The sequence below is a fragment of the Rhagoletis pomonella genome, unplaced genomic scaffold (genome assembly GCF_013731165.1).
Source record: "Rhagoletis pomonella isolate Grant_MI unplaced genomic scaffold, Rhpom_1.0 Rhpom_scaffold_00632, whole genome shotgun sequence".
Lineage (NCBI taxonomy): Eukaryota > Metazoa > Arthropoda > Insecta > Diptera > Tephritidae > Rhagoletis > Rhagoletis pomonella.
Window position 1 is genome coordinate 45,415 of NW_023459186.1, and position 14,801 is coordinate 60,215.

The window sequence follows — 14,801 nt, forward strand, 5'->3', positions numbered from 1 at the left end:
GTTAAAACATAGTAAAAATGTATTTTCAAAATAAGCGTGCCTCAATTCTGACTATATCTGTGTTCGTATGGAAAAGTAACTTATGTCGAATGGCTGGCTTTATTATAATGCGGTATTCCCTTTGTTCTTCAAACGACAGGGAAATTTTTTGATGAAACTTAAGAAGAATATTTACTTGCTAGTATCGGAACTATTTCTTGCACGTTTATTTGCAATCGTATGCTGCGAATGCCGATTTATACTAACCAGCCTTTCGACATAAGCTACTTTTCCATACGAACACAGATATACATATACGGGTTTTCCAAATCTCTCGACTCCTGCATCACCTACCAGATTATTTCATCCTTCATATTGCATTGTCATCGGGTTATGAGCTAAGTTTGAAGTTTCAAGTCTATAGCTCATCGGGAGGTGAAATATTGATTGCAATATTCCAGGACCTATCCTATAGTGAAGTTAAATAAAAGCTTCTAAAAAATATACAACATGAAATTAAGAACAAAAAATTTCCAAAACTACTTTATTAATTTAATAATTTTTTCTTTACTGTTAAATCGTTTTTCGTTCCAAATTTTCGCATTATCGCACGAGATTTAGTATTGGAACACATAAACCCATTTCCAGCCTTTTCACCAATCACCAGTCATTGATGCTTCAGTGACAATGGTTACACAGCGTTCATCTGCTTGTTTATGACAAGGATAATCCGGGATTTCCATCGTGGCTCGGGTATTTGATCCAAAACTGAACTCGCATAGTATTGGAGGCGACGTCATTTGTCACTTATTCCATTTTATCATAACAGTCTAATCATTTACCCCGAAGCTTAGCCTGCACACTTTAAATAGACTCACACACAATATTTGATTTTTTCGTTTCGAAGTAATTGCCAATTTTGCTCAAGGTGTTTGACAATTTATCTAAAGAAATTACAAAATCTTCATATGTAATGCGCATTTTAGTATATGGTTGCCTATCGGCTATCAGTCGTCATACATAATGGGGCGCATGAGCAATTGTTCCTGGACTTATGTTACTTAAAGTAAACTACATATATCCGCTACAATGAAACGGTTATGTTGCACGGTATAGCAGTAAATTGAGTCACGGAGAGTTGAAGGCAGGTTTCCCAGTGCTTTTTCTATAGGCTCGGAATAAACTGTTCCAAAGGTAATTCGTTCGCTGGCAGCTAATAAATGAACCATTGGAATGATCTCCCTTACTTCAGTTACATAAGCCGGATTATTTACTACACTTTTGTAGCGAGTATTTGTAGCATCCTTTGTTTAATTCGGTTGATTTTTCGTGAAAAACGAATACATATATTTTCTTTTACCAGAGAAAATGGTTAGATAGCTTAATGAGAGTCGAGTTGATACCGTAATTAAAAAGTGTTTCTTTCGTGGCTAGCTTATTCGTACAAACGTTGACCCCACTTTACCAAAAAAAGTGCCATATTACACTTCAATCAAAATAAACACAAGTAATTTCAAAAAGATGGTGATGATTCTGACTTAGTTACGAACTTGTTATCCAGCTCTATGAACCCTTCTCCGATTTTTTGAAGAAATTAATCCTATTCGGTAATTGATAATTCAATTTTTTTTCCCCCAAATATTTTTTTCAAGCCTTTTCGTATCTTCTCAGTTTTGAGAACTAATCGTCATTTTTATACCTTTCATGAGCATGAAATAGTATTATAACTTTGGTCCGATGTTTGTAAGTACCAGAATAAGAAGAGATAGACCCATTAAAATGTATACTTAAATGATCAGAACGTCGAGCTGAGTCGATTTAGCCATGTCTGTCTGTCTGTCTGTCTGTCTGTCTGTATGTCCGTCTGTGCAATCTAGTCTCTCAGTTTTTCAGATATCCGGATGAAATTTGGTAGGTGGGTGTATTTTTATAATGTATTTATCATTTGTTGGAACCGGAAGAATCGGACCACTATAACATATACATAGCTCCCATACAACTGATTGTTCAGATATAAGATTTTTCGTTATAACTCTTCCATTTAAGTAGCTAGGAACATGAAATTTGGCACTGTTGTCACTCATTATAAAAAGAATACTTTCAGTGATAATAGCGAAGATGGGGTCCGATTGTTCAGATATGAAATTTTTTGCGATAACTGCTCCATTTATGCAGCTAGGAACATGAAAATTCTCGCCGTTTTCACTCAGTGTTAACAGAATACTTATAGTGAAAATTACAAAGATCGGGTCACTATAACATATATCTCCCATACAATTTAATGTTCAGTTATGAGAATTTTCGCTATAACTCCTCCATTTATACAGCTAGAAACATGGAATTTCGCAATATTTTCACTAATTATCAACTGAAAGTTTACAGTAAAACTAACAAAGGTCGGGTCTCTGTAACCTATTTATATCCTCCATACAACTGATTGTTCAGATATGGGGTTTTACTGTAAAACTCCTTTGTTTGGACTGCTAAAACACATAAATTTCGTAAGCTATTCTATAAATAATAATCCAAAGTCGACTGCGAAAATCGTCAAAATCTGTGCTGTATAAGCTTTATCTCTTATACCACTGATTGTTCCTATACCAGTTTTTGCGATATATCTTCTTTATATAGCAAGCTAAACCCATTAAGTTGCGTTACCGGTTTACATACCAATCACACAGCAGTGAAAATCACTTGGATTGGTGCTATATAAGGTATATCTGTCATACCTCTGATTGTTTAGATGTGGTTTTTCATATGTGTATCTCCTCTATCTATGTATTCTGTTAATATATAATTTTTTTCAAATGCAGTAATCTATTAAAGTAAAATTTTCAGATGCTCATGAAAGGTATGATGCCTTCGGCATAGCCTAAGACAGCGGTGCTCTAACTTGTTTTTATATGTTTTAGTTTGAGCCCGGCTTCCGACCAACGTCAAATAAAACAAAAAACAAGTGTTTTCCTAATAACGGTCGCCCTCGTCAGGCTGTGGCATACCACCTAGTGTATTCTGTCATGAAAAACAGGTTCTCATAAAAATACAATTGCCGTTCGGAGTCAGCGAAAAGGTCCCTGTCCTTTGTGTGACAACATCAAAACGCAAGCAACCTCCGAAGCTCGTCCAAACACTAACATATTATGCAAGCGCCAATCTATTATTATTATTAAGTGGCATTAACAAAATCAATGCACAAATATCAAACAGTTCTTTAACATTCTCTAACGTCACTTTAGCCACATCAACGAAAGCCTTCTTTTGAAATATAATTTTTAACCGACTTCCAAAAAAGGAGGAGGTTATCAGTTCATCGGAATATTTTTTTTATGTATGTTACCGCATAACTTTGGACCACGTTAACCGAATTCTATAATTTTTAAATGAAAGTTACCTCACAGGGTGTCCCGTACTAATTTGGAAATTACAGTTAATCTTAAATTTGTATATGAGAATTGAAGTTTAAGTTGGTTATTAATGGTGACAAAACAATACACGTACCGTAAGACCAATAAAAGTGGGGGATTCTAACACGAACATTAATACCAAAACGAAGTATGTACCTTTGAATAACAATAGACTCAAAATTAACTTGAAAGGACCATAAAATAAAACACAACGAAATAAAAACCCACTTTAAACAACTGTACTGGCTACTGGAACGGCAATCTAAACCAACAGTACACAATAATGTACTGATCTACAAGGCAATAACTTCGGCTTTTAAAACCCATCTGCAAACGATAAAAGCTCAATTGAGAATTCTTAGGAAAATAGCAAATGCGATTTACTACATATCTAACAGTGATTACATCGAGAACTAAATATTGACGTGGTTGACGAAGCAATAAAGACATAAAGGGAATTACTTCTAAACGGACTACTGAGCCGCACAAACCCAACAATGAACCAACAACCTTTCAAGGAGAAATACAATCTTAGGCGACTAAAGCGAAAAAAAACATGCATCTTAGCCGTTTTATGATCAAAAGAAGTCATTGTATATATGCGTGAAAAAGTAGTTTTATATACATGCATACATATTATTATTGTATTTATAAAATATATATATTAATTGCTTTACAGTGATCTGCAATTTTAAAGAATATCTTCTATTGATGTTTCACTAATAGATAGTTGTAATTTTTTATATGTAAGCAGTAAAAAATTTTTAAGGCTCAATGCAATGTTCTACATCCTATCGCTCCGTACTGAAAACTCTAAAACAAAATTTTACGCTTCACCCTAATTTGCGTCCACACGTATGTATGTAAGTAGATACATATTTATTGTTGATGTAAAACTGTAAATTACATGCATTCAAAATTACCTTTCAAAGTAACGACGACGGAGTCTGTCAATAATGTTAATCCCGTAATCCCGGGACTCCTTTTCTTGACAAGTGTTGGCTATATTTCCGTTTTTTATTTAATAATTAATATTTTTTATAAATGTCTAGCTCGTTATGCACATAATACCGTGCGATAGTAAAATTTACTCACAAAAATCTATATATGTATTCGCGAAACCATGAGCCAAATAGAGTAAAATTGCGTTTTTAGTTTCTCAGTCTGACGTCAGTAATTAAAAAAAAAAAAACATTTAAAAAAGTCAGTGAAATGTGCTTAGAGAAATTAAAGAGAAAATTCTGTATAATTTAAACAGATTCAATTTTTGGAGCATAAGGACGTGTATGCATTGAGAATGTCCTTTTAACATTTTATGGGTTTCAAACCCATTTATTTATTACACTGTGCAACAGCATTTTTAGGGGCGCAATAATTCCAAAACGACATTATTTTCAGTGTTTTCAGTGAGGGATATAACGGGTTAAAATGTTCTACAAAATTATTCCTCGTAAAATTTTAGTATGTGGCCCGAAAAAACATATTTCTCTCCGATATGTATTTTAACTCTTTTTTTAATTTATTCTACATAAAGGCGCTTAGGCAAAATAATGCAAATTTTGCCATAGCAAAGAAATTTGACCAAAGAATGTAAAACGAATTTGAGGTTTTACTATATGGATCATGGTCTTTCATCCAGAGTTGGAATCATTCCGCCCCCCAGACAATGACCCTCAAATTGTTGCGCAGTGTTATTTATTTTATGGTAGGAGAGATAGAAAATTTTGTTTCGATTTACGTTGTTAAAAAGTAATGAATATCTAAATTCCGGGACCCCGATATTGTGATAATGACATACCGAAAATCCCGAGATCGTAAAATGCGAAAAAACTAACATTCCTAATGTATACATACATTTATTTTTTTATACTACGGATACCTTTTAAGAAACTTCTTCTCCGTCCCTTTTTATTGTTTATTGTTTATTGTTTCTTTCTTGTTTCTCTCTCTTCTCTATTATTGACGTATTCATGCTGGTCTTTTTCTGCCTCTTTTCCAGGACGCATGCAGCAAATGCGGCCTTGATATCACAAACGCACATGGGTCGGAAAGTGCCACCCCCTCTGCTACGCTCTCGCACTTTGCCAGCTATTATTATGCCCGGCATTCCGGTTGTCTCGGTTAATACGGACCAGCAATTTGGTAAGTATCGGAACATGTTATTAAAAGTATTTAACTAAATGATGTTGCGTGGATGTATATATGTACATACATACATACATATGTATATATGTATTGTATGTATGTCTATTTAAGCTTGCAAATGTGAACAGATAAGAACTTTCCCTGTCGGGAATTTCATAGTCGACTACTAAAATAGCCTACTTTTGGCTAACTTATTACGGGTAACTTTTAATTGGTTTCAAAGTCTTGCAGGGCTCAACAGAGGGGATAAGTATGTATGTGTTCATGTAAAATTATTTCACCATTTTTTCTTTCGACAAACAAACTTGTGTTCAAAAGCAAAAAAATTTATGTAAAGTATTTATGTACATACCTATATTAATTGTCATTGTGTTTTTATAGAAAGCGAGAAAACATGGATCTACCCTGTGGGGAAAATCTCTTGTTTTGAACTGGTGTGCTTCTAGTATATTTAGAACCACCACTAGTTCGCGATAAATCTCTATTACATGCAAATAACTGGCGAATTTAACACGGCGATGTCATGGGAATTTCATATTTTTCCCAGCTGCATTAACTTTTCTATACTTCAGAACCAGTCCTAAATTCGACATATGGGATCTAGTTTGCTTTGCTTTGTCTATACTGGCGCCCGCATAAAAAAAACATTAGGGCTATTCGCGATTCGGTGTATAAGAGCTGACAAATTTATGCAATTGCAGAAATATGCCATGGATTGTGAGCGACCTTTATTAAACTGTCATGGCAAAGCTTTTGCAATACAATTTTTGTGCATCAGCTTTGGTTTTGTTTATGAATGCAATGCATAGCATTTTTATGCTATGGATTTTCGGTATTGCAAATTTGCCAAGCCATGACAAATGCAAATGCGTGTATTTTGTTTGTGTATTGCAAATAATTTGCAATACAAATTTGCAATGCAATGATGCTAGGCCATTTGCACCGGATCGCGAATAGCCCTATTAAAGAAAAAATTAAATGACTATTTGTAAACCTACTAGGTATAGAGGGTGCTTTGTATCTACTATTACAGTAAAGAGAGTACATTGAAATACAACGGAGAAAAACTCTTGGCAACAAGTGGTACTTTGGACTGAGTAGGCAATTGCGAAGTAAAGTCATCTCTTGTCGTACAAAAATCTCTCTCTATACGTCACTCATATTACCCGTGTTGGCGTACAGTGCAGGAGCATAGACAATCAAAACATCTGATAAGGCGGCTCTTGGAGTTTTCGAGGGAAAGGTTCTGCGGACATTTGCGCATAGGTGATGGCGAATACCAATTTACAATGATATAGAGATAGTGCTGCAGATTAAAATAAAGTAGCTCCGCTCGCTTGATCATATCGTACGAATGGACAGAAATTTTCCAGCTATGAAAGTTTGTGCCACTCTGCCAGAATCGCGAAGGCGGCTACAACGTCAATCAAGAAGAAGAAGATAGTGCGTTTGGGCTTTAGCTCGTAGGCATGTCTTTGCACCGATCTGGGTGCTGATGCATAGCGTTGGGCCCTGAGAACCTATGGTGAAAGACTAGGATTGGAATACAATGATTCTTGTCATACCAGATGCTCTGCAAATGCTCTGCACTGGGTAAGACTAGAATTAAGTTTCTGTCAAATCTTTCTTTTATGATCTAAAAAACATGAGTGATGCACTGCATCTTTTTATGTTCTTAAACTTCAAGGGCCGAATTTAAGAGAAATAAACAACAAAGTATCACTGGTATGATGATAACCACCAACCGCGGCTCTGGAAACACTTGTAGACCTGCCACCTCTGCGCATTGTCATATGTAGAGGGAATTATGCTAACTAAACTCGACTTTTCAAACAAATCGAAATCATCTTCTAAAGTATTTCCAACTAAAATCTTCTTAAATCTCTTTGACATTGTAGTACACATATATTTCAATAAACTTATGAACTAAATTGAATTTGGTTGTTGAAGCACGTGGCAACCCTCTTAAATAAAGGTCAGAATTAAAGAGTTTTAAAACGTATTTCGATTGATACCCATATTTTAATAAATTAACAGGTGGTAACCCTCTTCCAACACCCCAAAAATATTCTTAGCATTCAAACTAAAGGTTTCCTAACACTCTTTCGTTTGACATCCATATTTTGATATTTCTTATAACTTGTGTATAAGTAAACTAAATTCGATATTTCAAGCAGGTGGCAAGCCTCTTCAAAATATTTTTAAACTACTACTTTCTTTAACCCATTTAGTTTGGCGCCAATATGGTGATTTATATTTCTCTTACCTAATTCCCTTAATTCAAATTGATTTTGATTTTTTAAACAGGTAGCAACCCTCCTAGAATTAAGTTAAGAAAGAAGGCTTTTCAACGTCATTTCGATCGATACTCATTTTGTAATAATTGGTTAAATTTTTTAAATAATTTCAACTTAATATTTTGAACGGTGCTTATCTAATGGCATTAATTATTAAAAAATTTACATTTAATTGTTAAACAGGTAGCAACCCATTTCGAAAAAATAAAACCAGTTTGCACACCCAGAAGCCAAGCGCTATAATTTTACACCCCATTTTTGAAAATCTTATGTCCTGAACAAAAAATCCCTTCGCGTACTATATATAGATACTAGGAATGTTAATCAATGGATTCCGAGATCCTATTGGCAAATATTGTAATTTACACTGATGGCAATAATAAAAACTCCTTTTCTTGACCAGTATGGGCTATATTTCTTTTTTATTTAATAAATAATGTCTTAATATATACAAATCCCGTGTCACTGTGTTCGTTTACGCTAGTCTCCGAAACCGCTTAACCGATTTCAATGAAGCTTTTTGGGTGTGTGTTGTTGGTTCCAACTTAGGATAGTTTTGAACCCAAAAAAATAATATTTTTTTTAATCGAAATTTTTTCTATGATTCTCGCGTTCTTAAAAATCCCGTGTCGTTATGTTCGTTTATGCTAACTACAAACTGCCCATATCCGAAGCGGCAATTATCCAATGTTATTCCCGGCTACGCTTCATATGTATGTTTAGGTAGGGGAGAAATAGGTAAGATAGCAACAAAATAATGTACATGTTATGTATTTATGTGTACATATGAACATGCGCACATCAACAGCAACAAGAAATTTACCATTTGGACACCATCCAATGTTATGCATTCCCCTGGCTGATGTTTGAACCGTAACCAGGGATCGTTTTGTGCTCAAACCTAGTGAAAAACAACAGTAATCTTTTGTAAATTTCGATATCAAAGGAAACGTAAGAAACAATATAGGTCTTCACACCGAGCTCGGTATTCGGTAACTCGGTGTCTGGTAATATTTTATAATGTATTTTGTTTGTGTAAAATAGCATAACACAAACAAAATACATAGGAAAAAATTACCGAACACCGAGTTACCGTGTACCACGCTTCGGTGTGAAGACCCAAAATATCTACGATGCATGTAACCTGCCTATGTATCGGTGTGTAGCAGGACACACCCGAGCGCACTTGTGCACAAGGGTATTATAACTTTCTTCACAAAACGTTTGTTTGTAACAGGCAAAACGAATCGAGATAGATGTAGACAAATGTATACGTAAATGATCAGAATGAAAAGAGAAATCGATTAAGCGGTGACTGTCTGTCCGTCCGTCCGTCCGTCTGTCCGTTCGTCTGTGCACACGATAACTCGAGTAAAAATTAAGATATCTTAACGAAACTTGGTACGCGTACTTCTTTCGGGCGTAGGACGGATGGTATTGAAAATGGGCAAAATCGGACAATAACCACGCCTACCCCCCATATAGCGGTAATTTTCAGAAATACGAATACTGCGATGTTTTAATAACTACTAAAGATTATTAACTCAAAATTGATATTTACAATAATTTTTAGACGAAAAATAAGAATATTATAAATTTTTGGAAAATGGGAAATGGAAACTTTGCACAATTGTTGGCCAAATGGCCGATGGTTATTTTTCGGACAATAACCACGCCCACATCCCATATAACGGTATTTTAGAGAAATACGGAATATTCGATAAATCAGTAAATATTAAAGGTAATTTATTAAATATTGATGCTTGCAACAATTCTTTACCAAGAAATATACTTATGATAAAATTTTGGAAAATGGACGTGGCACCGCCCCCTTATGATCACATATATGTATCTCGGTAACCGCTGTACCAATTTGTACCAAACTCGGTATGGTTATTGTGCTTGTCACATAAAAGCGAAAATTCTTGAAACTTCAATATTTCGAAATTTAAAGACGATAATTTACTCAAAATGGGCTTAATATTACGCCATTGTCAGATGCCTTTTGTTTTACTTTACATCGGATTCAGATTGTGTAGCGACTTTTGTTCGTATTTCTTTTCTGACGAGCTACAAACTAACTCTACAGCTTCTAAACTTTTCTACAGACAATACACATATGAAAAAGTTTACCCTTAAAGTTATTGCGAGTAATTAATTGGCTGTGATAAAAATTGCCTAAGACTCGGGAAGTGTCTAAACATACCTGCAAGCAGTGGGATTGATTACGAAACTAGGAAACTGTAACAACTAATATGTACCCACACTTGTCCAGTTTCGCTAGATGCTGATGCAAACAATTTGCTGTAATTCAATTAAAGTCAGACTACTTTCAGCTAACAGGGGAGTCTCGTAGGAACCGGTGTTTTTTTAGATTTTACGATTGCTTTCTGACTTATTTTCTTCTTTTTTTTTGCCAAAATTTGTTTTAATCTTCTTCTTACCCTTCTAATATCGACCTCATAGTTTACATAGGTACGTGTACACTGAAAATAAAACCTGCGTAAATATAACGAAAACTTGCGTAAATCTTACGCATTTTTTCGTCATTTTGAGCCACGAAAGTTTTCGTTGATTGTACAAAACCGTTTTCGCACATACTACGAAAATATGAGGCATCAGATCTTTAGTACATTTTACGAATGTATTCGTTATATTTACTAAAGAATTTTGTACTATTTACTAAATAATTTCGTGCTATTTCTTAGTCTTTTACGAAACAAAAATAATTCGTATATTTAACGAAATTATTTTCGTAAAATCTGCACTTGTTTCGTAGAATGTGCGATTTTGCTTTCATTCTCCACACTGTAAAAAACATATTACGAATTATAACACAACACTTTTGTTTTGTTTTTATCGTTAATTTTGAGCATTTTTTTTTAACAAAATGTTTTGCAAAAATGCTTAACATTAGTGATTAAAAAATAATGAAAGTGTTGTGCTATAATTTTAGTAACGTTTTTATAGTGTTAATAATAAAAGCAATCATACGTTCTACGAAAGAAAAAGAAGAATTTTCTGACTACACTGTAGTTTAGAATTAATAAAAAAGGTTATTTTACCTATAACAAAACTTAAGTATTTTATTTATATGCATACGAATAGGTTCTATACTAGATACATATTTTTTATTGCTTAGGCTTCATTCAATAAAGTATATTGATGCAAAGTGTTGAACTAAATATAATTAGATATAAAATATGAAAGAATATAAAAATACTGGTTTTAGTTTCATAAACATTATAATATTTTTATGTAGAGGCACTTGACAGATTCGCAGCTTCATTGATGTTTGTTTCCTTGACGACTACAAATTAAAGGAAAATTATAAGGCGTCTGAAAAGCAAGTTTCAGTGAAAAATCATACATGTACTTACTTTTAATTTCATTAAGTAGTGCTCCTGGCGTAGGCTTGCCATTGATAGGTAACTGATGAAATTGCCTATTTTTCAAGTCACAAATTGCAGCGCAAGGGGCAGCGTAGGCGATGTTAAAAACATTGTATGCTTAAAAGCATAATATATCCACAACTTTAGTATTCGATTGTTTTTTTTTATTGTTTTTTTTTTATCCAGCAAAACTTCTTTAAAACGTTTAAAATTATATTATACGTCTCACAGCAGCCAACCAGTAATTTCGCAATGACACGCGATACATATAAATATGATGAAATATTAAACTGCCGGTAATTTAGCATATTGTACGAAAATATTCGTCTGTTATACGAAAAAAATAAGTTTCTGCATTTGTTCTATGTCCGAAAGTATTAAGTAAATTTTACGAATACAGAATTGTAGATTTCGTATATTTTAAAACCACACGTAAATATTACGAATGCCTTCGTACAATATACAAAATTATTCGTACAGAGATTTGTTCAGTAATTTACGAATGTGTTTCGTAAAATAAACGTAAAATTTCGTAAATTGTACTGAAAAAATGCCTTACGAAAGTCCTTTCGTTATATTTAGTTCGTAAAATCTTGTTTTGTTGTGAAAAATGTGTTCGTATTATGAACGAAAGTTTCGTACATTGTACAAAAACCAAGACTACGAAAGTTTTTCGTAGCACTTTTACAAAATTTTATTTTCAGTGTATGGTGCTTTTATATAGAGGGGCACTACATATGTATCATTACATTTATTTGTTGCATCGTTGTGTTGCAACTCACACAATAAATCCAATTATTTCCGTGGCCATAAGCAATAACCACCCAAGTCTACTTAAGAAAGAATTGAGTTATATATGCTATCGCATTCTGCAACTACTATTCCATATGTATGTGAAATTCCGCTATTAAAAAAGTTATAAATGAACATATTTTGGTTTCTCCATAAGGTTAACATACAATCCAAATATTTAAAACAGTTTTTTTTCGAATTCAGGTATTTCGACTTAGGCGGTTATTGCTTATGACCACAGATTTTACCTTATATTTTCTCACAACAAATCCAATTATTTTACCTTATCGTTTATAACAAAAAATTTGCAACTTATTCTCACAAACTGTCTTAACAAATTTAATTTTACACTACCTCCGCTTCACTTTTCTAGACGAGCGCAGTAGTGGCCTCTTGGGCACCAAGTCTGGCAGCGGCACCAGTACCGGCGGTGGTGGCACCAATCGTTGGTCTCTACTCACCCGCCAAACACCCACCACACCTGGCTACACCACCACCAACAATAACAATAATGTGGTGAATGTAAAATCATTGAATTTACCAAAAGACGACATGGGCGTATACCGTCGCAAATCTTCCGGTAGCACTACCACCCATACAAGCACTAGCATCAGCAATAGCGGCACACCCATTGTTGGTTCTCAAGTAGCCGACGCGGCCCTGTTGATGCCCACATGCGAGGATTTCGAATGCCAAGCAGCGGATGGATCAGTTTTGCTCAGGTAAGCAAGATTTCTTGCAACTAATTAAATTTTCAAGTGTGGTAATAAACAAGGGCATACCTTAAACTGTAAGCTGTTATGTTTTATTCTAAAACCTTCAAATTTGAAAATATTTACAGGATACCTGCACCGCACGTTGTGGCCGCGCGCGCCTACCGCTTGGCGTCAAAGAAACGCAGTACTGGTAACACCACCCACGATAGCCAACAAAAACAACATCACCCGCAGAGCAGCAGCAATACATCGAGCGCTATGGTTACGACCGCAACTGCCAGCGGTGCTGAAGCACAGCATCCCTCAACACCTGATGGCGGCGATACAGGTGGCACCACAACCAATACAGCATTGACACGACGTCTGGCCAAATTGCTTCATCAGTCGAGTATGTCTGCCTCGAGGCTAACAGCAGCCGCTTCCCCGCATGGTGATAGCGCCGCTACAGCCACCAACACAAACAATTTGCTGCCAATTATGCCAGCAGCTGCGTCTAGAGACGGTGGTAGCTCGGACGGCGGGGGTAGCTGTTTGGATGAGGCACCACGTCGACTTTCGTGGGAGAGGTGAGTGATAATATTTATCGCAACCGCCGTTGAGATACCCACATAAGTGCTAGAGGAATGCGACAACATTTGCACTGGGTACATACTTGTATTAGCAATAAAAATATTTTTTTAATATGTAAACTTTTTGAATCAAAACGTAATACAAAAGCGAATTTATAAAAGGTGGTAGCAGCAGTACAAAAAAAAATACACTAACAAATTATACGCACAATGACAATAAGAACACAACAAATATGCACCAAACACATAATTTTGACAATCAGTACAACCTTTTATGAATTCGCCTTGCGTAATACGTAAAATGCTATATTTTTCCCTTTTGCTTTTTTGACACGCCGGCGTGGCTTAAGCGTCTTTATATGCATCATTCTTAGCATTTTAATATATGCAAATGTACATACATATGTCTCAATAATATCGATCCCTTTGACCTGTTAAAAACAACAAAGTTATAATATCCTTGTATACAAGTGCGCTGTATAGATATGTACATAAATATTTCTACCAAATAACCACATTTTGAGTTCAATTCTCCACATTCCAGCAATTTAATTGAACTTTCCACATAATCAAAAGGGTATACATATGTATTTAATACTCACAGAATTTTTTATGAGATAACTGTAATTATGTTAGGTATTGTTAGGTTGAAATGCCTACACTTAGGCAAAGGGCAGCAGGCCCATTGTGATGCCATATACAATCATCCCCGTTATATTGCGACGCTTACTTGGGATCAAACAATTTCCTTCGCTAATGCTCTTATGATGATTTCCGCTATCTCTGCAATGTCTTGTAGAGAAGGCTTTACGTTTAGAGGGTGTAAGAGCCGGTACTTTATACCGCCTAGTAAAAAGGACTACCTAAGTTTAACCGCTGTCCTGCGATTAGTTGTGATAAAGGTTGGTTCACTTCCCTTATTGAAAATGGACCAATTCAATCTTAGCAAAAAATAATAGATTGACTCGCCTTATTCAATCGCATTCACGTCCTCTTCCAGCATTAATATAGTGTCCAGTGGCTTCACCAGCCTATACTCCTTGCACCCTATTTGCAGGCTGACTGTAGTGATGTCTCCAGTACTAAATTGCGGTGGGATACAAGAGTTTGTATTAGTTTTGATTAAAATGTAGGCGCGGGGTTTCCCTTTACCATGAGCACTAAATAATTCCTACTTCAGGGTACCCAAACAACAGATCCTATTACCAGTTATCCATGGCTCTTGGACCAAAGCGTTGTGTATTTCACCTGGTGACAGTTGAAACAGGAGAGCAACAGATGCTGTTTTACTGTGATGATATGTGTGACCCCCATCACGTGAATCTCGTGAGAAACTCAATCTCGTTGTATGACCTCCTCATGGACTTGCCTGCCGCAGAGTTGGATAAGGCGTACCCGCTCAAGTTCTCGATCGCTTGACCTTGTAATCGGTCTTTGCTAGCGCCTCCAGGATTTCGTCGTTCAAGGGCAGCACTGCTTGCATTGTTGGCGTCGTTGGCTCTGTGTT

The 14,801-nt window shown here is 35.4% G+C and overlaps 1 protein-coding gene across 1 annotated transcript in view; it reads left to right on the forward strand.

The window, feature by feature from the left end:
- Positions 1–13,291, forward strand: part of LOC118751289 — a gene marked incomplete at its 3' end in the record, with an annotated part of 43,994 nt that extends 30,703 nt beyond the window's left edge. Inside the window, exons 2-4 of the mRNA XM_036486071.1 lie at positions 5,383–5,525; positions 12,383–12,731; positions 12,851–13,291. Coding sequence (XP_036341964.1) covers positions 5,383–5,525; positions 12,383–12,731; positions 12,851–13,291 — 933 coding nt within the window. The remainder of the gene's footprint in view (positions 1–5,382; positions 5,526–12,382; positions 12,732–12,850) is intronic.
- Positions 13,292–14,801: the final 1,510 nt, after the last annotated feature.